The 25,754-nt window shown below is 45.9% G+C and overlaps 1 protein-coding gene across 7 annotated transcripts in view; it reads right to left on the bottom strand.

Annotated features, from left to right (window-relative positions):
* Positions 1-25,754, bottom strand: part of LOC117230214 (homeobox protein extradenticle) — a 41,335-nt gene that overhangs the window by 12,397 nt on the left and 3,184 nt on the right. For all 7 annotated transcript variants that reach the window (XM_033487386.1, XM_033487413.1, XM_033487378.1 and 4 more), the window contains exons 3-4: positions 4,600-4,853; positions 700-890 (exon numbers count right to left, since the gene is read on the bottom strand). In XM_033487386.1, the coding sequence (XP_033343277.1) occupies positions 700-890; positions 4,600-4,853 (445 nt within the window). The remainder of the gene's footprint in view (positions 1-699; positions 891-4,599; positions 4,854-25,754) is intronic.

A 25,754-nucleotide genomic window follows, 5' to 3' on the forward strand; every position in this document is an offset into this window, starting at 1 on the left:
ATAAACACGTTTGTGCGCAACTAATACTTTCAAGATGTCCGGTAAGTAATTACGATCGATTCATTGGTGAAGAAAAATGATTTATTATTTGATAGTGGATAACGTAAATTAAATTGTAAATTAATTTGTAAATTAATACTTGGTTCAAATTAATAATATTTTGAGAAAACTCGTAGAAAATTAGTAATCTTCAACTGTGTGATATTTTTCGAAGCAATGAAACATAATAGGAAACACAATATCGTTGGCATTCGTTATTATGAGAATCTATCGAATCACTATTCGCAATAGTAACATACTTCTTACTATATTCTCACTATCGTCAATATTAGATTTTCTTTTTACTGTCATGATAGGTATAAGGGTTGTTTAATTCTTTCAGGGGATTATAACCTAAACGTGTGAACGTAACAAAGAATTACGCGTAGATAAAGTAACAAAATATCGAGGACAATCGAACCAGGAGTCTGACTCGCGTTTACGTTTGTCCCGGCTCAAGTACCACGAATCAGGCTCGTGCTTATTGTTCTTCACTCAAATTTCTTATCACGAATCTCGCTCGTTGTTGTAGGACGAAGAATTAAGACAGTGTCGATGCGTTTAATCAATTCATCGGTGAAAACCACGTCGGTGAAAACCGTGACGGAGATTTTAACGTAATAAAAATAAATGAACAACGTTTATGGAACGAACACTCGCCTTGCGTCGAGGAATCGACTCCTCAGAATCATCACCGCCTCGCAGGTAGACTGTTTAAGCTGCATTTGAATGCTGGAGAACTTCTTGTGAATAATCTGAACCATCCTCTCGATCTCCTTCGGCGTGATTGGCCTGGTACGACTTTGTTCCCTCAGTAGATTCATTACGTGGGTTGTGAACTCGTTACACGCCTGGGACAAAATGAAAAAATCACCTCGTTATTAACGAACACTCAAGGACCGTGTTTCCGCGCTTCAAAATCTAAAATGGATAAAAATCGAGGGCAAACGCTAACGGTTCAGGTAAGAAGAGGCACGCTATGTATCGTCTAATGGACTTCACGAGTTTTCTTTGGATACAGGAAAAGCGGAAAGAAAGGTCGTCTCAACGTGAAAAGTCGGCTTGGAAGATCGCTGACGTTTCGAGGTAAGGACGAAATCGCAAAGAGAAGCGGAGGAAAGCCTCGGGAGAAGCAGGACGGAAGACCGAAAAATGAGAGAGAAGGGGCGAGGATCGAGAGTAAAAAAAAAAAGCGAGAAGAAAGGCGCGTACGTATAATGCATTATTCCTGGTGGCTGCTCGGTTTAAGGGAAAAAGGACTTTGCTCGATATCAGTATTCGAGACGAGCACGCTACCTTCGGGAGGGAGCGAAGAAAGGACACGGGCGCCTGGTGGAAAGAAAGGGAGAAGGTAAGGTGGTAGGAAAAGGAAAGAGGTAAAGGGAGCGAGCGAGGGGGGGGGGCGAAGGGTACCGGAGGAGGGTGGATTTTCCTGAGGGAAGGCGTTAGAAGGAAGAGGTTGGCAGGGGAGAAGTCGGACAGGGTGGCTCGCAATTTCGAAATGGATTCCACTCTGCCGCCATACCCTGGTACTCTCCTCGTCTTTCTTCCATCCACCCCCGTTTCTCTTCGTTCTCTTCTCTTCCTTTCTGCTCTTCTCTCTCTTTGCACGAGCGTACCACCGACTTGGTGGGGTGGATCAGCTTCGTTCCTGCCTCGCTGTTCACCTAGGACGAGGGGTTTGAGACGATCTCGAGTAGGTGGATTGGATGGAAAACCCACTGAGAATTATGCTCTTCTCCGCGTATTTGTGTTTCCTTCGATTTTCAAATTATCGGAACGACGAACCAAAAAGTAATATTTTCTTAAGTAATTGAGCGGGAATTTCTAAATTGACCAGTGAACCGTCAGGTGTTGTTGCAGCGCTCTATCGAACAAAAGGCAATCGCGAGGCAAATGCCAGTTTCTCTTTCAAGCGAAATATTTGTCGTTCGCTAAGGAAAAATACCGCACGCAAAAGATATAGTTAGAGATGGTAATGAAAACTTGCGCCGCAAGTAGGTAGTACTATAGATGGCTTATAAAAGGCGAGGTAACGCACGAAGACGAAGGGAGGAACGAGGTCGTGGATTCTCGTACAACCGTATCGTATCAATCAAGACGTGCTAGATAGTTTGAGGAAGGTTAGGGAATCGCGAAACGTCGATATTCATCTCCTGAAACGGCAAAGCCAACAAGTGTCCCGATGACGACCGTTAATTCGTCTCCGTGGAAAATGAAATTTCTCGTGATGGCTCTAATTTTACTGCAGTTCCCTCTATTAATATGCGTGTAATATTTCGCGGATATAGCGGATATAGTGAGGGTTTTGGCTCGCGAGCGTTATCGAAATTCCAACCTGCATGCTGCTAAATATACCTGATCGTGGTTACGTCTGCCGCGGTTGTTGTGCGGTTACCGCAATATACGATAGCCTTCCTTTCTTACGTAATCGAATTTAGCAAAGTTCGCGGTAATTTTCATGAACGGATTGCCGCAATCCCCATTTATCCTGAATTATGATAACGAGACAAGACGAGAAGAAGGAAAAAAAAAGAAAGAGGAAGAAGAAACGGAAAAACAAAATGGATTGAACTTTACGAAATATTAGGAAAAAAAGTGTGTACGACTTTGCGTAAATTTTGTTCACCGAAGAAAAGACGATGGTTTAACGCGCAGAAAGCTCGCAGAGAAAAGGTTAAAATCTGTAGGAAGAATCGGGCAAAACAAAGGAGGGCATGCACCAGTAAGATTCATGCCAGACGGTATTTGTTGGCCGTGATCACGCGATCTCGTAAAACTCGATGCGGTTCTATTCTCGTACTTGTCACGCCATTTTGCATAGTCAGGCAGACGTTCACCCTAATGCAGTGACTCGGGCGGCGAGTTTGAATAGTAAATTTCGGTTATGATAAAACTTTTGGCCACGACGATATCAACCGGTAATAACGTTACTTTTAATCGCGGCAATATATTCTACGGCAGAACTCGATACATTGTATTATCCGAGCTCACCAAACTGCACGGCTATCCGAATACCGTTCGGAACAAGGGTATACGTTGTTCCTTTAAATAACAATCGCGAGCTTGCACGCGATACGAATAGAGCGGCGTAAAAAAAGAGAGAATTTCTACCACAAGTGGATTTTATTTTGCAGCGAATCTGAAAGAGGAACGAAAACCGAATTTAACGTCGGACAAAGAGATAAAAGATCGGCTGTGTGGTTAAAGCTAAACGCTGGAAGAAAGACGAAAAACGGAAGTAAAACGAAACCACCATCGAACTCGATAACGTTTGACTCTTAGAAGAAGGGAAAAAGCAGGATGGGGTTTAAACTTGTTGATGACCAGGCTTATCGATAGAGCGTCAACTACCCCCCGGTAACTGGAGTTACAGCGGCGTGTGTGCACGCGAGCGCATACATCTCGACACGAACCGCGTCCATATTGTTGCGTTTACAAAGAATTCCACACGCGTCCATATACAGGCCGGTGGACCTCAAAGCAAGGGTGTGCGTATTTACTGCGGGGAGACATCAAGACCGCTGACACACGGTGAAATATGGGGTCGAAACGGGTGTGGCAATTAAAGCACGCTCTCACCCCCCACTCTCTCTCACTCTCTGTCTATCTTATTCTCTCTCTCTCTCTCTCTCTTTCACGCTGAACTCGAGCACGAGTTATTTGGTATTTATGTACGCGCGAATACACGAGCCGAGCCAGTACGAATGACGGGCCACGGTTATTTGCAAAGTATGCAAAAGGGAGAGAAAACACGAGAGGCGTTAAAAAGAATTATGCTTTTATCGTTGATAAGTGAGTGGTGGCGAGTGGGAGAGAGATCATGCGCGTTGCACGCCACCGATGCTTTTCGTTTCAATCGCGCGCATATTAATGAGCTGGAATTGAATGCGTTACAACGAACGTTCCGTGGCACGGTGCTAGCAAATAACGTTGAATTTTCGCGACAGAAATAACGAAACTGGAAACCGGATACGAAATAGCTTGCATGAAAAACCAAATCGATATTCCGATTGATATACGCGATGATTGAATATTCGTGCAGGCGATTTTAAGGATCTTCGAACGGTCTAATCGATCTCGCGAAGGAATCGAGCGTTAACGGATTATCAGAAAGGTGGAACGTTTTACAAAAGTATTAGGACAGGCTGGTGGTAAAGTTTTACAAGTTCGTCGAATTTCGAGCGCGAAACACAATAGCCTGTAGGGAATTTCCTGACATTATAGAGATCCGCAGTTCGTGATACAGCCGTTAACCTGGCCGACACGCGAGATTTTACTTAACACGAGTGAGTCGGTTCATTAGCACGCAAATCGTCGAACAGAGACGAGTCTCGTACTCCGCCGCTACCCTTAAACTGGCCTCTTATCGCTTAGCCCGAAGGTAGAAAAAAATCCCGCGGAAAAACTACACAGTGACCCCTTATATTCGATTACATCGAGCATTCGGAAACACTTTACTTTTTCCAGAATTTAACGACGAGCGCAGAAAAAAGAATACCTGAAATTCCAGTAACAGTCTGCGATATATGGAAGATAAGAGAATGACCATTTACGAACCTGTTCGTATTTCTCCAGCTCCTGATGGTAAATCTGTCTAATTTGGGCAAGTTTGGCTCTGTAATCCGAATGTTCGATGGCGTTGTCGGGTTGTCCAGGTGGTCCAGCCGCGGCTGCCGCCGCGGCAGAGGCCGCAGCTCCCGCGCCACCACCCTTTTCCGGTCCTGCGACACCCTCCGCGATCAACATGTTGTCCAACCTCATTAGCTGCGGGTCGGGCGGTTCCTCTTCCTGAGTATTTCGTAAAGATAGGACTGAAACAGTAAAAAATCGCCAAAGCTTTGATATAAAATGTATCATACTTGTGTCAATTATGAACGAATCGAACGAGCAAAGTTCGATATGAACGTAGAAACATCGCGCACCGGATCTTTCCCTAATTATCAAAATCTTTGACTAATCGAGAAAAATATTAAAAGCATCCCCGTGTGGTTGCAGACGCATCGAAGTGGTTGACTTTGCTATCGTGACAATTTTTCTCGACGGACGAGGAGCAACGGCGAACCCCTAGCGCGAGATCGTGTTTCCACGAGAAAAGAGACAGAGCAGGTTGGGAAAAGTCGCGTGCGTTTATCGATCATAAAAGAATCAATTTTACTTCGATGTTCGCTCGTATCTTCATCCCGGTCTCTCGATCCTTTCGTTCCTTTTGTCTTAAGGGCCGATGCACGCAGTGCTTTAAAACGGGGGTGGTTTTCCACGGTATAACAGTGGTTTTATCGTACTTTTACGGCGCATGATGGAGCTGGACGACCCATAAAACCACAGAGAGCGAGGCACTTTCTCTTTCCTTTTCTTTCCTTCCGTTGTTCGCCTCGTGTGACAGTTCTTCCAGAAAGATGCATCTTTCGACAGTTTTCACCCCCTTCTTGCTACATAAACCAACACGTGCACGCACGAGTAAGCACGGCGAGGGGATGAACGACAGCCCAGGAAACTCGTGCAAACTGCCGCGAGATATACTTCCCCACGGAACCGATTATTCTTCCTGTGATTTTAAAAAGTGACGAGTACGTTGTTTGTCGAGCAGGAAAGTTAGCCAAAACAAAGACTCGGGCGTGAAAGTAGCTGTTTGGAGAGAAACTCGTCGCGGGACTAAAAAGGCATGCGAACGTAAACGAAAAGACGAATGTCACCGAACGATTGTGACTATCGATAGAAGAAACGAAAGAATTAAAAATATAAAAAGCCATTCAAATAGCTCGACTAAAGTAAGAGTTAAATAAAATACTACGTTGCGTTTTTGAACGAACGACGCGATGTTTCGACCCCACGTATCCCTCGACTGAGATTTGAAGATTGAATTAATTACATTTGCGGTTATTTGAGCGGCATTTAAATTCGTTAGGACCTTTCTCTCCTGACTCTATATAGTTCCTGGTTACTGGGAAAAAAGTCTCCAGAGACGAAAGAGAAACGAAGAAGGGTGTGAAAGTTCGCCGGGATTCGTGGGACCGTGAAACGAATGCGCGGAACTAATGCATTTATACGAAGTGTAACAATTAGGTCTGCCGCGCCGGCGAAGGGGTTGAAGTTTCAAATTCCTCCAGGGACTTGACTGAAAGGGCGAAGACACAAAGTCGATCACTGGGGAACCGTTTCTTTGAGAAAGATGTTACTACGGTTACGCGCTGACTCTGTCAGTGCCTTCCCGTTCGTTAACGAATCTCCCTTACACAAGGGAGAATCGTCCTCAAACTTCCCCCGTTGATTCTCGAGAAAGCTGAATTTGGAATCCGGTTGGTTTAGCGGTGGCGAGCTAACTTTTTAAGATCGTTACGAAAAGTTCTATATATTCGATAACTAAAAAGAACGTTTGCAATGCGATACGGAAGATGTTGCGAACAAGTAGTCGCCAGTTTTCGAGGACGAGTTAGGGGGAGGAGGTTACCAGCAGTCAGCAGGATATCGTTAAAACTTTGCTGGCCGTGGTACAGCGGCCGAGAACTTTTCACGCTACTGTTGGTAATTAAAAATGAAAAACCTTCACCCGCGTCGTTCGCTCAGGTAGCAAAGAAATAAAACGTACGTTTACGGTGATGCTGTAAGGAGGAAGTTGTTCCATTGAAAGTTAAACGATCGTCAACTATCGGCGGTACTTTCGTTTATTTCATGGCAGGAGAGGTTAGCTACCGAGGTCTATCGAAACTTGCAACATTTTTCTGGTCGAACGCATCTTGGACAATTTAAATAGCACGTAAAGTATGGAAATTATCTCCAGTTACAAAAATAAAATCCACGCGGAAGCGTCTTAGAAACGTGTGGGGTTATATTTTACGGAGCGGAACAAGAGTTTGCGCATCCGTGAAAGGGAAACATGTGCCGCGGCGTGCAAAATTAAGCGCTCGACCGAAATTATTTTCGGGTATCGAGCGGGAAGAAAGTAATCGGGGGTGGCTTACGGGCAATAATCTGGCTATTAAGGGGTGTAAGGGGAGGCCCTTGGTACCGAGTCGGCAAGGCGCAGAGACTGCTAACCTCCAGCGGGGGTCCTTACAAGCACGTAAACTCAGTTTTACTAGCAGTTAACATTTTACGACTCAAACGGTCTGCCTGACTCTGTACTCCCTGTTTCTTTCCCAGTCCCGCTCACGCGAGTACGCGTACTTTCCTGTTCCCCTCCTTCTCTGGCTTCCCGTCGGCCGTAGCACACGGATTCGTCACACGGGTTCGGGTGAAACACCGGCTATACAAAGCCGCGACGACGTAACGTTCGTCGTTTTCGAGGGTCGTTAGCGAGCGAACTACATTAATATGACACCCCGTTGAAGATCGAGCTAATTGTCCGACTAATTCGCGTCCTGTTACGCGTCACCACGACCAAGACAAAGTTTGCCTCGTTTCAAAAATCGTCCAGGCTCTGTCTGCTTCGTTCATCGGTCCCGTGACAACGATAACCATGGAATTTTTATGGATCTTTTCTACGTAATAAATCGAACCAACTAACGTTCTCCGTACTGTTCGATCAAAGATAGACGAACGATCGTATTTTGGTAATTATCTCGCAACGGAATCACGTGGATATATTTGTAGAATAAACGTGTCCAGCCAATGCGATAAATCAGATTGAGCGAACGAGCTGAACGGGGCGGGAGATTCAGGCGAACGGTCCTAAAATATGCAAGGGCTGCGTACACAGGGGCGGAAGAACGAGAGAAGGGAGAAAAGAGAAAATCGAAAATCCCTCGTCGAAACAACCCTTGGGATAATTTAGATTCGCGAAGCGGAGCCGAGTGGTGCGGAGGTATGGCAACAGCCAGAGCTGGCGGTGGAACGCCGCTGGTGTGTATTGATCTAAACGGGAACCCGTGAAAGCAATTAAGATAAGGCACGGTAACAAAGGGTTGTCGGCTGCTACCCGCTTTTCACCGTAGGAAAACAGAAAGAGAGAGGAAAGAGGGAAAGGAAATAGAAAGAGCCACGAGCTTGGTGGAAGTAGATACCCGATAGAGAAAGAACACAGGTCGAATCACCAGAGGGTCAAAAAGCTTTTCGAACGCGCGTATCGTTCTCGTACCGAGTGAGATTTCCTTTGCTGCCACGGCAACGGGAATATTTCAATTCGTTAAATAATCGTTCGATTCGTTGCCTTTGTCAAAAACACGCGGTGTATCGTGTGCAGCGAGTAAAACGGTATCGGCGGGTGTAAACAAACAAAGAAGAAAATCAGTTATGATTAGTCGACGCTAATTTGTATCGTGGCAAAATACATGAACCAAACTCGCAAATTTTACCTTTGCAAACATGGAAGTAATTGTAATTAATAAAGTATGGCTGGTGGTGGGAGTATAATCGGAACTTGAATAACGACCCTATCGATTCTATCAGGGTTGGTAACGTGACACGGGGACCGGCGTTTATTTGAAATATGAATTCGCTAGAAAATCTAGGTAGGCAAACGAATACTACCGCAACACTAATCCGTTCGTCGGTTTTATAGGTTTTGCGTCATACACGCCGTTAGCATACCCTTGGTATGATGTTTCATATCGTGTTATATGCAAAACATACATTTTTTTTTTTAAGAATATCGTGTAATCAAACGAATAAAGAACGCGAAGGAATACCGGAAACTGTAAATAAACGGAACCGGTCGTGTAAACCAACAAACTAAAACGCGTACAAAAAATTTACCTACGACGGTCGATATATTTTATCGACAGAACGTTCGGTTTAAAATTTAGCAGACAATCGCGTACCACCACCGTAGACGATATTTTCGAGTAACATAAAATTATATTCGGAGGGGAACATTAATACCAAGTAGATTCCACGATCCTGACCCAGTTCAACGGTGCTTCCAGACGTCTGCTCGCATCCGAAGGAATCGATTCCCAAAATCCATTCAATTTTTTCCTCCATCTCTTTTTCTCACCCTCGACCTTCTCGTAGTTCTTATACACAGCATCGCGCGCGAACCATCCCAAATGTAAGACATACCAGACCGGAAAAAGGTAGAAGAGAAGAAAAGTAAGGAGAGGAAAAGAGAAAAAGGGGCTGGAATGGCTGCTCTTTTAATTCGAGGGTGAATCCGGCCGGCAGGGCTGAGCTTCTACAGGGGTGCGAAGGGAAAGATCCTAGAAGAAGACGACTGCGCGTTACCCCAGAGATCTGATATCGACACCGAGCTGTAAGAATATCCGGCCCTCTTCTGATTTACGAAAGAAATCGAGCCAAGAGGTATTCTACCTTGTTGATATCGTGTTTCGCTTCGTTACGGACGCTAGTTCTGCTCGAGTGCTTTCAGAAAGGTAGCATCGTCGCGTGTCAAGCATTATCGTATTGTCAGATCCTGAGAAAGACGATCGTTGCTACAAGTCCTTGAGCCATTTCCTTTGCGTTCTCAAAAGTAGAATCCTCCTCCTTTCCTTACCATTTACTGTTACTTGCACAGAATATCAAATCGACGCGTCGTCTAGTTAATTTGTATTTTATTTAACGAACTACGATCGCGTGAAAACACGTTGAAAAAAAAATATATATATATATAATAGTGAAAGAAAAAAAAGTTAATGAAACGAGGCGTCCAGCCGAAACCGGTTTTTAAAAATTGCATACCACCGGCTATATCGCGCAGGATGTTAATATAACGTAGCGCATCCCGCGATACGCAATCTCGAATTCCTTCGCGTAATTCGACGACAGAAGAAATGGGGGAAAAAAAAAAAATAAAAAAAAAGAAAAAAGCAACAAGGACGAAGAAATAAGTAAAATATTAATTTTAATCCGGTGGTGTTATAATACTGGGCGTAAACCGAGGAGCGTGTTTCCGAGCGTGGAAAAAGCGAACACAAAGACCAAAGTTCCTGGCCACATTCTAAATTTCTTTGCACGGATAATAATAACGTTTCGGATAGACGACAGGGTGCGCCGCGTTTCCGGCTGGGACGCGCGTCCGCTCCTCGTTTCCCGTTCCTCGTGAGGCAGAACTTTTCTACGATTTCTTTCGCGCTTTGGCAATTTCGTGCTTCCGTTTCCCAAAAAGAATCCTGTGCGAACGATTTCTCGCGCACGCTCGTTCGTGGCGATGTTTTTCCATCGCCGTCACGGCTCCGTTTTCGCCTCGCTCCGCTTCGTCCCTCTACTTTTTCCCTTCTCCCTTCGTCCCTTTTCCGTCTTTTTCTCATGCAGGCGTCGTTTCCTTTGCGAGTTCCGCGCGTCGAATTCGCTCGACCATATCTTCGATGTGTTCCACTCGTTCTCTCCTTTTGCTGCTTTTATTATTTTCTTCCTTTCTCGCGCCACTTCCGCCGCGGGAAGGGGTACTCGTCTCTTTTCCGCTCGCCACCGCGGCTTTTCCAACCGCCGTAAATCAAATCACTCCAAGAGAAAACGCGGCCAAACCTACAATACGCGCGAAATCCCAGGGTGTACCGGGTGTCCCGAACGACCCTCGATATCCCACCTCGACTTCGTGCCATACCGCGGGTCGAACGATGATCAAGAAATATCTCTAGAATTTCGCTTTTCGATGACCTCTCCGCGTGACACGAAGCGTAAAATAGAATATTCAATTACACATCACGGCTACCTAATTATATTCTACGAACTGGTGGGAAAACAAAAATATCCGAAGAAAACGATCAAAAGTATAAATCTTTGTCGGGATACTGTGAGTCTCTTATTACATGGTATCCTGTAAAATCGCGAGGAATATCGTATTACAGCGGAGGTTGACAGTGAACAGAAGGAAAAGCATACGAGAAGCGCGAAACATCCCCTCCAGTGATTGCGAAAGAAAAGAGGGTGGAATCGCCGACGGAGGAGACTGTGGGATCGAATAAAATTTTACGGCCGCGAAATCGTCCAATAATTGTTACGGCTCGCTTTGATCGCGTAAAACACGTCGTAAATGTCGAAAGGGACGACCCCCTGGCCGACAGGAATTACTCTTAACCCCCTTACGGGGGTATTATGCCGCATTACTGGCGATGCTGCGTTTGCGTTTGCACGCTTCCTCGCTTTCTCTCCCACCGCTGTCCGCCGTATCCTTTCGAAAATCTTATCCGTCGGCTCAGGCTGACGGTTCGATTACATCAACACTCCATAAAGTAGTCGAAAGGAGCAATAACCTTCGCGTATTCCGTGCTGCGGCTCGTCTAATGTCAGCGAATCTTACTCGGTCGTTAATTAACTACCGGTGGAAACGACGCATTTACTCAGGCCATTTCGATCTCCGCGATCCTGCACGACCCTTGGCTCCCAAGCATCCACGATATATTTAGATTTGAATTTCAAAAGTGATTTACTCTACGTTACTGTCTTATATCTTGGCGTATAAATAGATTCGACAGTTTGTCGTAAAATATAAAGAAATATAAAAAATATACAATTGAGACTGGGTCCAACTTCAACTTTCCACAGATCGGACTAACGACAGTTGCTCTGTCTCTATGAAATCTTATCATCGAAAGTCAACGTCCAAACTTTCTAAACGAAGAACCAGCGGTTCTTTCGCCGTTGCGAATAAAGCCGTTGGCGGAGAACGTAGCCGCGAAACGAGCATCGGAAGCGTCGCTTCGCAAAAGTTGAGGCGATGAACTTCGAACCCGACGCTAGCCACATGTTTCTTTTCAGCCAGACTAGGAGTAATCTGCTGGGTTAAAAAAAAACACCGTTAATATATTCAAGCAAAATGATTACACGGTGTAGAAATATCTCAAGCGGGAGTCCGCGGCGCGTTTACGTGGCCTCTGCTCTGCTCGGTTGTCCGTTTCTCTCTCTTATTTCTAGATAGTAGACGCTGCGACTCGAGCAAACGTCTCTCGGTGTGTTAGGCCGTAGGGCGTGCGCCTGTGTGCAAGTACACCAAGAGGTCGGGCAAGATCTTTTAATGAAACGCGGATGTTAGAATGGCAGGAATGCTGCAAAATGGTCTAGGCGTGCTATGTACTCTACGTGGAACGTACACAAGCGCGGGATCCGGCTGAGCACGCTCGAGTACGCGTAGACGGCTCGCTCGCGTGTATAGGTACGGGCGTGCACACAAAGGTGGCAGAAGCATCCACGTAAAGATATATGTATACGTATACGACGAGCGAGCGCTCGGTAGAACGTACATGGCGGCGTCTCGAGGCAAATTAAGCCCCTCGACTCCTCCGCTTCGGCTTCGTTATTGAAGTGGCATTCCTGCTTGGGAACCCTCGACGACTCGTCTCCTGTATACGCCACGACAACGATAACTAGACTTTTTAATAGCTTAATAACGACCGAAGATATTCGCTACGGGTTAACGAGGAACGAGAGAGCCGCGGATCGCGCACGATTCCACCCTGTCCCTTGTTACCACACGACGAAATTTACTTTCTCCGTCGACCATCGTCGACCAATGAGCTAAATAATCTTTCCGCCGCACGATCTTCTTCCTTTACGACACGGATACATCCGAATCTCCTGTGTCGTCCCATTGGTCTTCTTTCCGACAAAGCCGGTCGCATTTTGCCAATAGCGACGCCCGATGAACGACGACCGAGTAGTCTGCCGTGTCGTCCCGTTGGTCTTCTTTCTAGCTCAGCTACCGATATTCTCAGCAGCTCCGTGTTATTCTGCCCTTTTCGAACGACCTTTTTTACTTTCGTACCTTCCACTATTGTTCGCGAGGAATTTCATTAAAAAGACGCGAGCTTCCTTTCGGTACTTAGGCGACGAGAGATTTTCCGTCGAACGAGCTGCGATCGAGCGTTGTAGCAGCGACGACGTTAACGCAGCTATAACAAACGACAGGAGAATGAAAAGCCAGTTCATTACGCAACGAAGACGAAACAAAGATATAGCGTAACGGAGTTACGGAGGATGAAGGCGAGGGACGAGAATGATCGCGGGTACGACAAGAACGAATACGCGAGAAAAGAGAAAGAAGGAGTATTAAGAAAATGTTACAAGATTAAAGGAGAACGGGATGCGGGAGAAAAAGGCGGGGAAAGAAGGAACGCGCTAGCGGATCGAGAAAGAAATTCTTATTGCCTGGCAAGTCCGGCTTTTCCGCAATATACAGCACAGGTGTACCGAATGTGTACACCCCATCCCACCGTCCGTCGTACACGCTCTCGTCCGTAAGGGTGGAAACAGCGCTCCGTGCACGCATGGTCAGGACCGTATTCTGTCTAGTGAAACCCATTACTCTTTGCTCTTGTTTCGTTTCTCTCGACCATAATATCCAGCCTTTTTTTTCTTCTTCCTTCTTTTTTTTTCAATGCGATACACTGGACGTATCGTTTATAAAAAGAAAAGGTACAAGTTATCGTTTTCCCGGCCGTTATTGCGCTCTTTCTTCGCCAGGTGACTGAAACGCGTAATTCACAACGGAAGCTACGTCGAACGTTTACTTCCTTATCCGTATCGATACGATCGGACAAATATCCAGTAACAAGGAACCGAGTTTTTAACCCGATGAAATTATAGCCCCGACGACGGAAATAGTTGCGATAGAATGAAAGAGTGGAACGCTGTTATTACCAAGAGAATGGTACACGCTTCGTAAGTGGAACGTACAAAAATAGCAGTCAATTTATATATTTAAAGCCGTTGTAAAATTCAGCGCAAGTCGTAATCGATGAAGCGAAGTTGACAAGAAGCGGCCGTATACACCGGCGAACCTAAAGTCTACGAACCGCGTGATCTATAGCGCCTAATGACTTTATAACCTGGTTTATTTCAACGGCGAGGCAAGCATTCGCGAGAAACCGGTAAACCAGTTTTCGCGGACACCGTTCCAAGCTGTGTAAATCATTTGGTCTCGGTAACCTAACTGGAAAACCGAGCAGGGGACAGGGGACTACCGACTTCTACCGAAGGGTCACCAAAGCGTAATCTGCTTCCAACGATCAGAAATAGAAAACGAGGGAATAACTTCCGATACCGATCGAGTAAGTGCTCTTCGATAAATTTCGAATCGCCGCGAAACGAAACGAAGGCCGTTCTCCTCCGATGACGTTTCCTTCGAAAGGACTGAGACGAAGAAAAAATTTATATTTTCGCGCCGATCTTTCCCAAGAAGAAGAAAAACTATCGGGGTTAATTAGATCGAGTAGACGTCCGTCGATCGTAGTAGAAACGCGTATCCAGTCACAACTCGTTTCTGCCTCGATACCGAATCGTTCGCGACGTCTCACGAATTTCGCATTAAAATCTGCTCGTTTCTCCTAGAAGCGTATATTTGTTATTTCCTGGCTGGAAAAATCCTGCTGAGCCGCGGAGTATTTCCTTTCGAGTTCTCGTTCGGAGACCGGAGAAAGAGAGGGAGAGAATGTTTCCTCCGTCGTTCCTTTTTCAAAGGGTGGGGGCGAACAGCACATCGAGCAGAAGGAGAGAGAGAGGGCTAGCTGGCTGGTACGCGAGAGGAGGGCGAGAGGCGACAGGGGTAGACCGACGTTCCTGGGGGTGGAGGCGCAAGAGGCAACGTGGCGTATTGATCGAGTGGCTCTCGCGTCGACCACCACCGCTTTCGAGCCACCCGGTATAGGCGAGCGTCTGCGTTCGTGTTCCTAGACGAGGATTCGTGCGTGTATCGCTACGTCGTTCAAATGCATGCTCGTGCACCACACTGTCATGCTATTGTTTATGTAGCCACCATAGTCACAGGGTGATTCAAAAATTAGATTTTATCGGATCTCGATTCCCAAACGTTTTCACGTACAGCGAGCAAAAGATGTTTGAATTGTTCGCGTTGCGAATGTGAAATAGCTTATCAACGAAATATATTTACGCTCTGTATCGTGTTTTTATTTGGACAAAGTCGACGATCATATCTTCGAGATTCCGTTTAATCGCCGATACGATATCTGTCCTTGTTATTAACGTATATTTAGTCCCTATCTTTATTCTCCATATCGAAGACGAAATAACCCTTTGGTATTTTAATTACAAAAGATCAGCTCGAGAATCGCAACTCTGGCAAAACGTTACTCTGCGAGACAGCGAGGCCTCCCATTAACTTCGTTCCCAGTAGAATCGATCGCGCCTTCGGGAATCGACGATACCTCTCTAAACGTATCTTTGACGTTTGTCAACTCCAGAATCAGCGTATACGTTGCTGTATATACACGGATATACGTGGATCGAGGCGCGTAACCGCGGTGCACCAAACTGTACACGAGCGTGCTTCGTGTGGGGAGGACAAGAGGCAATGGTCAGAAAATAACTCAGTCGCGGCGTTCCCATGTACACGGTCGTACGTGTGCGTATGGAGGTTGCGAGCGTTGAAAACACCATGATCTATGGTGTGTGCATCCTACGAATAACGCGGTGATACTTGGCCTGGAAAATCTGCGAGGCGCGTTCGCACGATCGGGCAGAGTTTTGCAAATACGTTGGCTCGCAAAGTCGCCTTAGCAACGGTGTAACGCGTTTCGATATCGTATTTAAAGATTTTTAATTATCGAAAGAATTAGTCTCTATAGCATTACGATACGCGACATACAGAGTGAGGTTCGATTTTGTAACGGAGATGTTATTAGCAATAAAACGTTAACGTTGTAGCGTCTGTAAACTTTATTCGTAATCGGAGCATCGATTCTATCAAACGGATCGAACACTTTGCAGAGAGGACTGGAATTTAACGTTCCGCGAAAGTTATCCAAATCGTTGAAAAATTCAAAGTTGAATTCAACGAACCAGTTTAGATACTAACGCATTTCGTTCATTCCCATACGCGTTCTCTCGTTAACTCGAGCAAATAAAGAAATCGGATTACACAGGCAGAACGGTGTGCACGATTTTTACGATAAGTTTTATAACTGGTAAAATCGTAAAACCTGTACTCTTCGGTAGGTTTTGAAAGTTTCCACGTAGACGAGCGGTATCTGTTTTCGCGGATGGACAGGATACGGAGACTTTGGCGTTTCATTTTCATGCCGGTGGCTCCCGTGGGCGTCATAAACGCACGCCTCGCGTCTGTGCATCACCATTGGAAAAACTACCCTCACCTTTTCGACTCTCGCACCGATTCGGTTTCCAACTAACGAGACGAACCCTCGCCGCCTCTTACGCGTCAAACACCGAAAACCCACGCTAAACGTATCGATGATAAAAACTTTGCCCCGAGGGACAATCTCGTTATCCTCGCCATCTATAAACTATCGCGAAACTTTCCTCTCGAAACTCGTTTTATCCGGCAAGAATTAAAAAGCGACCAAAAGATTGTTGGCTACGAGAGCCCGTCTCGTAACTTTCGCCCAGTTACCAAAGCACATGGCGGAAGACCGTTTGAAAAATGTTATCGTAAACGTACATTGTTAACGTTTTATGAAACAAGGCGCCCGAAGGCGGTACACGCCTCTCTTTGCGAATTCTTTCCGATTGTTGTACGAGTAGGAAGGAAAAAATCGGATAATACGGTCCTTCGTGGAAGCTCTAATGGAGCCATAGAGATCAGGCATGGCTTCTAGAGAGACTAGAGAGGGTAATCCGTCCCTGAGGAAGGGTGGACCGACGCCACTGTCGGCTCAGCTTCATCCCCGCCAGCCGTTCATCGAAGGGGAGGGCAAGGCGCTCGATATCAAATCGTCGAAAAACCATTGCGAAGGTATCGAGGTCGAAACCATCGCTACGAAATACGTTAATCCATGGAATCTCACAGCCGAACAATTTTTCAATTTACCTTGCCCATACCGATTAACCGCGATGGAAACGATAACCTTACCATCGTTGGCCGGTAGCAACGATCAATTTAATTCTTATCCGATTACTTCCGAGCGATTACCTCGTTGGACAAACCTTTTGCAATTGCGGCCGAAAGGGGCGTGATTACGGCAAAGAGGAAAAATTCGCGTTCGTTGCGAGAGACGCGTAGAGCTACGATATTAAAAATTTGTGTGCTAAGCGAAAAGACGTAGACGAGGATACGTGTCTACACGCACGCAGGTAGAAGCGTCGCGCACGTAAACGCAACCCTCTTTTGCGGTTGCAGAGACATTTTTCTCGTGGCATCCCTGTACATGCATAATGCATGCAGCCAGGATGCCGCAGACTCTTTACGCGTCGAGAATTCGAAATCGTTCGTGGCGAAAATTCTCGCTGTGGGAGAGACTTCCCGTTGACTCCTGTAACGACTGGCTTTGCCGTCGGATCAACGAAACAACGTATTCGTCGTATCTTTGAATTGCCTACGAAACACAGTTTTGACACAAATAATAAAACGAAATACATCGCCTTTGACTAAAATTTCATGAAATTTTCTACGTTCACGATACTAACGTCCTTCGCCGTTTGAGTAAAAAAAGATAATGCAGCGTCGTTTATCGAAGATTCGTACCGCGCTCGGCGCATTAAACGATATCAAATATTTTCACTTTCTCTTGGCGCAATTTTTATGGAACGTCTATCCTGGCGGATAAAATCAGTGTCTCCTACGATCGCGTTATGCCATCGTGGTTTTCGCGCGTTGCGATACAAATAGAAAATCAGTTGCGATAGAAGCGAGGAATTAAAGCAGGGCCGTGATACGAGAACGGGGAGCCCCGTACGCTGGAAACGTCATATTCGCGGCTGCCGTTTCTGTACCAGACACACGGGACCTGTTGCTGTCGAGTTTACGGTGTTTTTACGAGCGACGTTACAGCCACCCCTGAGTACGGGGGCTGAACACACCCTCCCCGCAGGAACGATATCCCTCTTCTCATTGCTAGTACCTCTATGTGAAAGCTAGAACTGGAGAAAGGGAGGAATAGAAACCGAAACGACTATCCGTTTATCTCTTCCCTTACAACTTTCTCTCTCCTATTCGATCGAAAGAAACGACTGGACGAACGATCACTCGGACGAATCGTCGCTCGACGATCAAGTCGCAATCGCCTGTTAATCAAAGATCGTGCGTAGATTACCAAACACGGTACACAATATGCTTCGTCGTATATGGTATATTCTTCGAGTCGGCAACGATATGCAAATTCCGGGCGTACCTTTAGCCTAAATTCGTCCGGTCTCGGGCGATTTCTCGAAGGAGATCAAACTCGCGAGCAATTGAGTCACGTCGACGCGACTCGACGCGACGCGACTCGACGGCACGAAATTTCGTTGCGACGGTCTACTCAAGGCGAGAAAAGTCGAAGGGGAGAGATTCGGTGCGGCTGACTTCCGACGAGACAGTGCCGCGTATATGGAGGGTCGGTAGAAACAAGCGATAAGTTTAGCGAGAGTTGAGAAAGTTTCTGGTCGTTGCCGGCACTGGCTACGAAACTTTCCAACTACCGAGTTTTGTCTCGCGCAATTAGAAGTTCCCTGTATTATTCATAGCTAACGTTGCTCTTCCTCGTTCCACGGTTACTCCTCCTTCCTCTGTCTAAGCTTCTTGCCGTTCCGCTTTCGCCCGATTCTCTTTCGGCATGGCAGCTCGGCACTGGATGTCCCGACCGCTTCTTCGTAACGCGCAAAACTCAAAGACAACCACGAAGAGGCGCAAGTCGCGCACGGTTCATGAATTTTAATGAAATCTCCGGCCAGAGATGGAAGCTCTTTCGTGTTTCCCTCTGTCCTCTCTTCTACGCTCCTCTCTCTTTTTCTCTTTTATTCGCGCGAATACACGCGCGCCTGTTGGTGCTTTTCGTCCTGATCTATGCTCTTTACGTGCTGCTCGATATTCGCCGCAACATAGCGCCAGCCCGCCTCCTTTCGCAACTATTCCGCGAGCCTGCGGCTCACGAGCGAACTCGCCAGCTCGTATCCGCTTGTATTCCCATCTCGGGCATTAGTGGAATTCAAAGCATCGAAATTCTAATCGCATCCGCGAACCGCGTATTACCAAAACCTATCAGATATCCGTAACGTTAACGAGATAACGTACGCTCGGCTTACGTCGCGAAACAACCGCGAATATTCGAGAATCGGCGAACCGCAGCGCCAAACATTCTCGATAGAGCGACGGTGTGTGTCTCGGTATCGAGACGATAAGTTCGAACGATTGGCTGAACGTCGTGTTCTCGTTCGATCGCGCGCGAAGCCTCGCAATAACACCGCTCGAACGTTGGCCGATCGATCGATTAACGACAAAGTAACGTGCACGCGATAGAACGTAGTATTCTAGTCGCGCCGATGCTTCTCTCCTATACACGCCAGCAATTCATCCCGCGATAAAATTATCCTGATACGCTTTTCCAATGAAAGACGTACGACGTTTCGCTCAAGGACGAGCTGTCACTCTCTTGTCATCTTGCGCTGCGACGGAATTGAAATGGAATTAAATTAACGATAACAGTGGCGGCTGTATGTACGGCACGTAATAAAGTACGTGTACGAGCGCGCAGCCTCTACTTGTCGTGCTACAGACTAGAGTAGAAGCTCGGCATCGCGTGTCTTGGATTTTCTCCGCCGAAACAAGGCACAATGATACTTATTTCGTGACGAGAAACACGCGGTTATTGTTATTCCCGAGGGTGGAAAGGGCATTCGCCCGTCACCTTGCGCGTCCAACCCCTCGAACTAGGCGTCGAGGCGATGCAAGTGCACGATTCTGCCGCAACTACGAAGAAATCGTCGACTTCTTTATAATACTCGTTAGCCGAATCACTGGAGATTAATTAGGACGAGAACGAATCGCTAATGAGAAAATATGGTTAAACGAGAAAAGACTGGAGCGAAGAAAGCGGCGACCGGTAAGGAGAAACTGATTAGAATTCGAAGAACGAGAAGGCGACGAATCGAAGAAAAAAGGGCAAGGTTATATTCCATCGGGAACGAAAAGGGCCTAACGATCCACGGTACGAGCTTCTCTTCGCCCCATGCAATCTCCATAGAATTACCATACGATTAAGAGAATACCGACCTCCGGTGTACGTACACTGGAGCCAACATTAGCCCTTGAGAGTCTTCCAATTAGCCTCTCGAAAGATCGTTCGTCTCTTGTCTATATAGATCGCGCCAGAGTTACCGTAGAGGACATAAGATGTCGGATATATGCCAGCCAGATAATCAGGATACACCAGGATACGCCAGGATACGCCAGGATACAGGATTAAGTGGCGTAAAAAGCTGGACGCCAACGCGAAAGGTCGTATTTTTTATAAGAACGAATGTCACTTACCTCCGATTGTCTTTTAACATGGTTGCAAGCGTTACAACGTACGTACACGTTTAAGTATATCCACGATGCAGAGAAATCGAAGGTACGGTCGCTATCGTTGTCAGATTGTCTTATCGAAAAAGGTGAGTCGTAAAGGGGCGTACTATACCCTTTGGATTAATAATCACCGACAATAGCCAGGATTGCGTACCTAGTGGAAACGCGTGTGGGCCAGGGTGACGTTCACACGCAGGCGCGTGTTAAACACGTGAGGGCACGTACACGCGAGCAGAAAGGAGTATATTGCGTGGCGGACATGGCGGTACTCCCGGTGCGTTCTCCTTCTTTCTTTTCCCGTCTTTCTCTCTGTCTTTCGGTTTACGAGCTTATTTTACTGGATTTTTATGATATAACGTACCCGCACCTAGCTCGAGCCCGAAGTTTATAGGTTTGCGAGATTTTATCGTGGCGTAACGTATGGTTTGTTAAATCGACCCCCTGCGCAACACACGCGTGCCCGCCGATTCATATACAAGCACGCTCGGAACACGCACGATGAATTCCGCAAAGGGGCCTCTTGCCGGTAGATATTTATCGCGCGGTACGACGACCCAAGTGGATCGCTTGTTTATTTTTCCAAACCCTTTCGCGTTTTTCGTTTTCCGGCTCGAACGCCAGAACTCTCTGGAACTCTACGACCGTCGTGCTGAAAATCATCGGACGAAGCTCACGATTAACAAGGAAAACTTGCGAATAACGATACGTCGATAGCGGAGTTACCGCTTGCTAACGTTTCGCTTGGACGGCGATAAAACCGAGTCGTACCGAGTAATTATACCGCGTATTACGTGCGCGTATATTGCCGCGCGAATACTTTTACGCGCTGGCACAATGCGTTAATTGTACATTCAGCGACGTATTGCAAGATCGGGATCGCTATCGATCGGATTGCAAAAGGGTGAAGGGAGATACTTTTGCGAGGGCGATGACCATAACGACGACTTCCGGTCAGCAACTCCGCGCAATTAAAGCGACTTAAGTGCAATTCCGTTAACGGGACAGCCAGTGTAACTGTCGTGTACGACTTGACAGCACAATGCCTATTCGCTCTCTTGGATTTTCTTTTGTTCTCTCGGTATCGTTACTTGCGTGTACGCGACTCGCTACGTGTCTTCCTTCTACTTTTTCCATCGCGTTTCCCAACGAAATCCAAGCTCGCGTACTCGAATCCGTGACGTTTTGCTCGTAACCGAACATATGGTTGCTCCAAAAATACCAACGATGCAAGGTTATCTCGGTGCCTCGGGTATTTTTGGATTTTCCCTCTTCAACGATGTTCCACTTGTTTTCCGAACAAAAACGCCTGCGTCAAGCCTCGTTAACAAATACGCGTGTATCTTATCTACGACCAAGCATTACGGTAACATTATTGCTTGATAATGCAATAAGCTTTTATCTTCGCCTATAAATATGCGACGTAGTGCAGTGCGAGTAAATGTTTCGTGCAATTTCCTGCATTTACGACCTGTGCCCGAATACTTTCCTTTCTTTCGTTTAACGTACTTCTTCTTCGAACAAACTGATTATCGCTTAACGAGCCTACGATTACGAAACGGTCGCCTATTGTAAGTTTAACCTTAAAATCACAATAGCTTCACTTTCGCCTATACCGGACCTGAAATTTCAACGCGATAAATTTCTCCGATTCTTCGAACAAAGAGAAGCATCGAACAAATGCGAAAGCTTTCCCCGTAGCAACAGGAACCATCGCAAACCTTCTTGATAATAAGTAATAAAAGCTCTCGCCTCGACGTTCATGAGTAAATATACCGAAGCTTGGTACAACCTTAAAAACTTTTCGTAATAAATCAGTGCACAATACGACAGGCTGGAATCGGACAAATCTCGTTAGTCGAGTCGAAGAAGTTTGTGCCCGAGAGAAAGAGAGAAAGAGAGAAAGAGAGAAAGGGAGTGCGAGAGTGAGAGAGCAGAATGGCCGGTTCACCTTGGTTGCTGGAGCCCATCTGCATGCGGGGACCGCGGATGAAGAAGAGGGAGAAGAAAAGGACAAACGAAAGAGAAGAGGAGGAGGAAGAAGAAGAAAAGGAAATCGAAGCTAGGGGAACGACATTCCAACCGGGGTCGGGACGAGAAGCGTCATCTCTTGGAAAACCGACGCTATCTTTCTATATTTCGCCAACTATGGCACCAACGATCAAATCTCGTCGATCGAAACACAACCGATTCCGCCGATTTATTTAGTTCTTCGGCGTGATAATCGATACCTGCATACGTTTTCGGGCAGACAGAAAAATCTGAACGAAGCGGACGATCAAACTAATTAGAGAGTCTGTCTGTTTCGCTCGCCGGAAAATTTCTCCGTTCGAATTACAAAACGGATTGCGATCGGATAACAGAAATCGCGCAAACGCGGGAATATTTTAATCCCGATCCGCGATATAACCTCCGTAAATCAGATTACAGGGAATAACGCGTTAAATCATAATGTACGACGCATATTACGTCAAACGAGTAAATTACGTACGTTATTAATTCTTCAAATGCGATGCTTCATTTAGCGGCTGTCCCTGTGACGAAGAACATTACGAATCGTTAATACGAACGTTGATAATCGTAATAATAGATCGCAATCGTATCGGGATAGAAGAGATTTCATCTTATCTTGGCAAACTTGGAATAAATCTTTCGGCAAATACGATAGCCGGAAGATTGCGAGAATTTTTACCAGATACACGGTCGTAATAAAGGGAAAGGTGCAAATACAACAAATTTTCATGCGCAAAAGAAAAAGAGAACTACGCTTAAATCACCATAGCATAGCGTGTAGAATCGCGTGAGACAAACAAATACGCGGAACGTTGCGCAAGCCTTAATTAAAGTGCGCGCTGTCTAATTAACGTACAACATACAGTTTACTCTTATCAGAACACGATGTTCATTAGGAAAATTGTAGAGTGGCCCGTTAAATTACTTTTCGAACCTATCGATAGAATTGAATGCGTATATTGCCACTGTGTAAGCTTCGCTCGTATCGCGTTAAGAAGTTAATAATTGAACGGCTATCTTTTACCATTAAACCGTTCATATGTACATAAAGGAATATCTTTATTCGTAGACAGAAGATTCGTCGAAAAATCTACGCAGTTTCGTCAATCGCGGAGACGTATAGTAAGCATTTCGCGGGAACAGTGGCACTCTGGCCCAAAGGTGCTCTTGCGAAAACACTTAAAGCATGGCTGTGCGAAATAAAACCGAATTACTACTGGAAAGCGTCCAAATTGAATATGGATTTTTAATTGTTACGAGAGAACGCGACGGCGACAGCGTCGTTTCAGAAATACGGAGAATCGAGAGTAACGCGGTGCCGCGCTTCGATGCGACGCAGTCTCCGTGTCGGTTTAATTAAATGACGATAAATCGAAAGAGATAGGGAAAGAGTTGACAGCGAGACAGGGGTGGTAGAGAGAGGCAGAGCCGCATAACCGATTGCAGTCAAGTTGTATTTCCAAACTCGCGTACGTTACGCGCGCTGACAAACAATAAATAAAGTTGACCGCCAATCGGACAACCAAGCTAGCAATCGATAGCGACCGGTCTTTGATTAATTACACGGCCACACGCGACCGTTCGTAGGAATTAACTATTTGCTATTTTGAAATTTAGCCCGATATAATAGGACGTAGGTAGAATGATTTGTCGTCCCGATTCATCGTTCACATTTCATTTTACGCGATACCCTCGCACCAATCGTATTACAAATTTGACAAAAGAGTGGAAGCATTTTTTAAAAGGATATCGCCCTCCGAAAATTACTGTATCTCTCGCGTTGGATTCACGTCGATAGCGGCGAGAATATTTTTAGGTGGCAACGGTATGTGGCGTCGACGATTATACCACCGCTGTGAGGAACTATCCGGAGGAAAGGTCTCTGAACGTCGAAGAAGAAGAAAAAACGGATTAGAGGTTGGTAGAAAGACAGGTTCGAGAAATCCCGCGGATTTTCAGCTCCCTCCCCTGTTTCCCCCTCCACTCTGTATCTTTCTCTTTCTCTTTTTCTTTCTGCTACCCTTCGGGATCTTCGTACGCCCCATGGGAAATCGGCCTAAACGGAGTCGTCCAAAACAGGTTTTCAAAGATCTCCACGTTTCGAAGAATAGCTATTTCGGATGACCGTGACAAATCGTTACTACGAGACTAACGCAACGAAACTATGAGTCACGATACCAGATATTCAAATGAACAAAAACCATTAAAAACAATATAGTTCATCCTCAACCGGTCAGAGAGAGAGAGAGAGAGAGAGAGAGAGAGAGAGAGAAACGATTCATTTTTTGTTTCGATGAGCCAAGCGTTTGTAGTAGCTGAAAGATAGGGAAAAGATCGAATCGGTCGGCGACTACAATAACAATCGAATGTAACATTGGTAATGTCGGTACAAGCTGGTACGACGTTTATCAGTTGTGGATAAAAGAGAGAGAGAAAAAATATCGAATGGGGAGAAATCTGAGTTGGTACGGTCCTGATCCGAAGTTATCCGAGCTCCGCGAGAGAGCCGATTATATTAAATGGCTGGTAAAACGGTCTGCTTAACATAGCGTTTATCTGCTCCTCTTGGTTTTAGTACTTTTTCACTGCCTCGTCAGCCATTGCCCATAAACTCTACTACAAGCCTTGCCTCTTTTTCTCTCTTCATCCCCTGTCGCTCGCTCTCCGCTACCCCGTACATTTTTCTCTGTACCTTCGTCTGACCTACGCGTACATGCGCAACCATGTGTCTGCGCGAGAACACGCGTGTATACTTAGCACGACTCATAAAGAATATAGAACCATTAAAACGACTCATCCTCTTGAGTGTGCTCATCATACTTTGACGCCTTTTTTGTTTACATAAATCCTCTTTACGCTCTCGACTCTGTTTCACGTTTTATATCAGCCATCGAAAGAGTTCTTTCATGAATGTAATTAAGAATGGCCATTGAAGTCTGGCCGAAAGTATTGCCGAACGTTTTTCTAGACAACTGTACTGCTGTTACGGGATAATCGCGTAGAACGTAACGTTTGATTCCTATGTTCAAAGAAAACATTCGTAAAAAATGCAAACGGCCGATACGTAATCAATAATTACAACAACCTTGAATTTTTAATCATGCACCTACAATACGATAGAAACATACGTGGCGTCCGTTTCTTTCTCGACGAACGAAACCACGATCGAACGATTTCTACTTCTTCAAATGTTAGGAATAAATCGAGAGATAACCAACCCTGCAGAAATATGATCAACGACCACGTGCTTTTTAACCTATAAAACGGGCATCGTTTCGCAACGAAGAGCAGCGTGCCTTTTCCCAATCTTATCAAAGAAACGTATATAACGGGCGCCGTACGTGGAATGTCGTCGATGTCCAACCCTCCACCAGCACAATACCACCCTCGCCGCGAGAAAGGAGAAAACTAGCGAGCCGCTCGAAAAAGGGAGAAACGAGAGAGAAAAATAGAAAAAGAGAGTGTGTAGAGATATACACATATACTTACAGCGGAACGACGTGAAAGAGGGTGGCTTAGCATGAGGGGCGTGGTGGCCCCACCACCCCCATCAAACGACCAGGCAGAAACTACTTTTGGGGTAGCCGACCCACAC

The sequence above is a fragment of the Bombus vosnesenskii genome, unplaced genomic scaffold (genome assembly GCF_011952255.1).
Source record: "Bombus vosnesenskii isolate JDL3184/JDL3185 unplaced genomic scaffold, Bvos_JDL3184-5_v1.1 scf7180000013262, whole genome shotgun sequence".
Lineage (NCBI taxonomy): Eukaryota > Metazoa > Arthropoda > Insecta > Hymenoptera > Apidae > Bombus > Bombus vosnesenskii.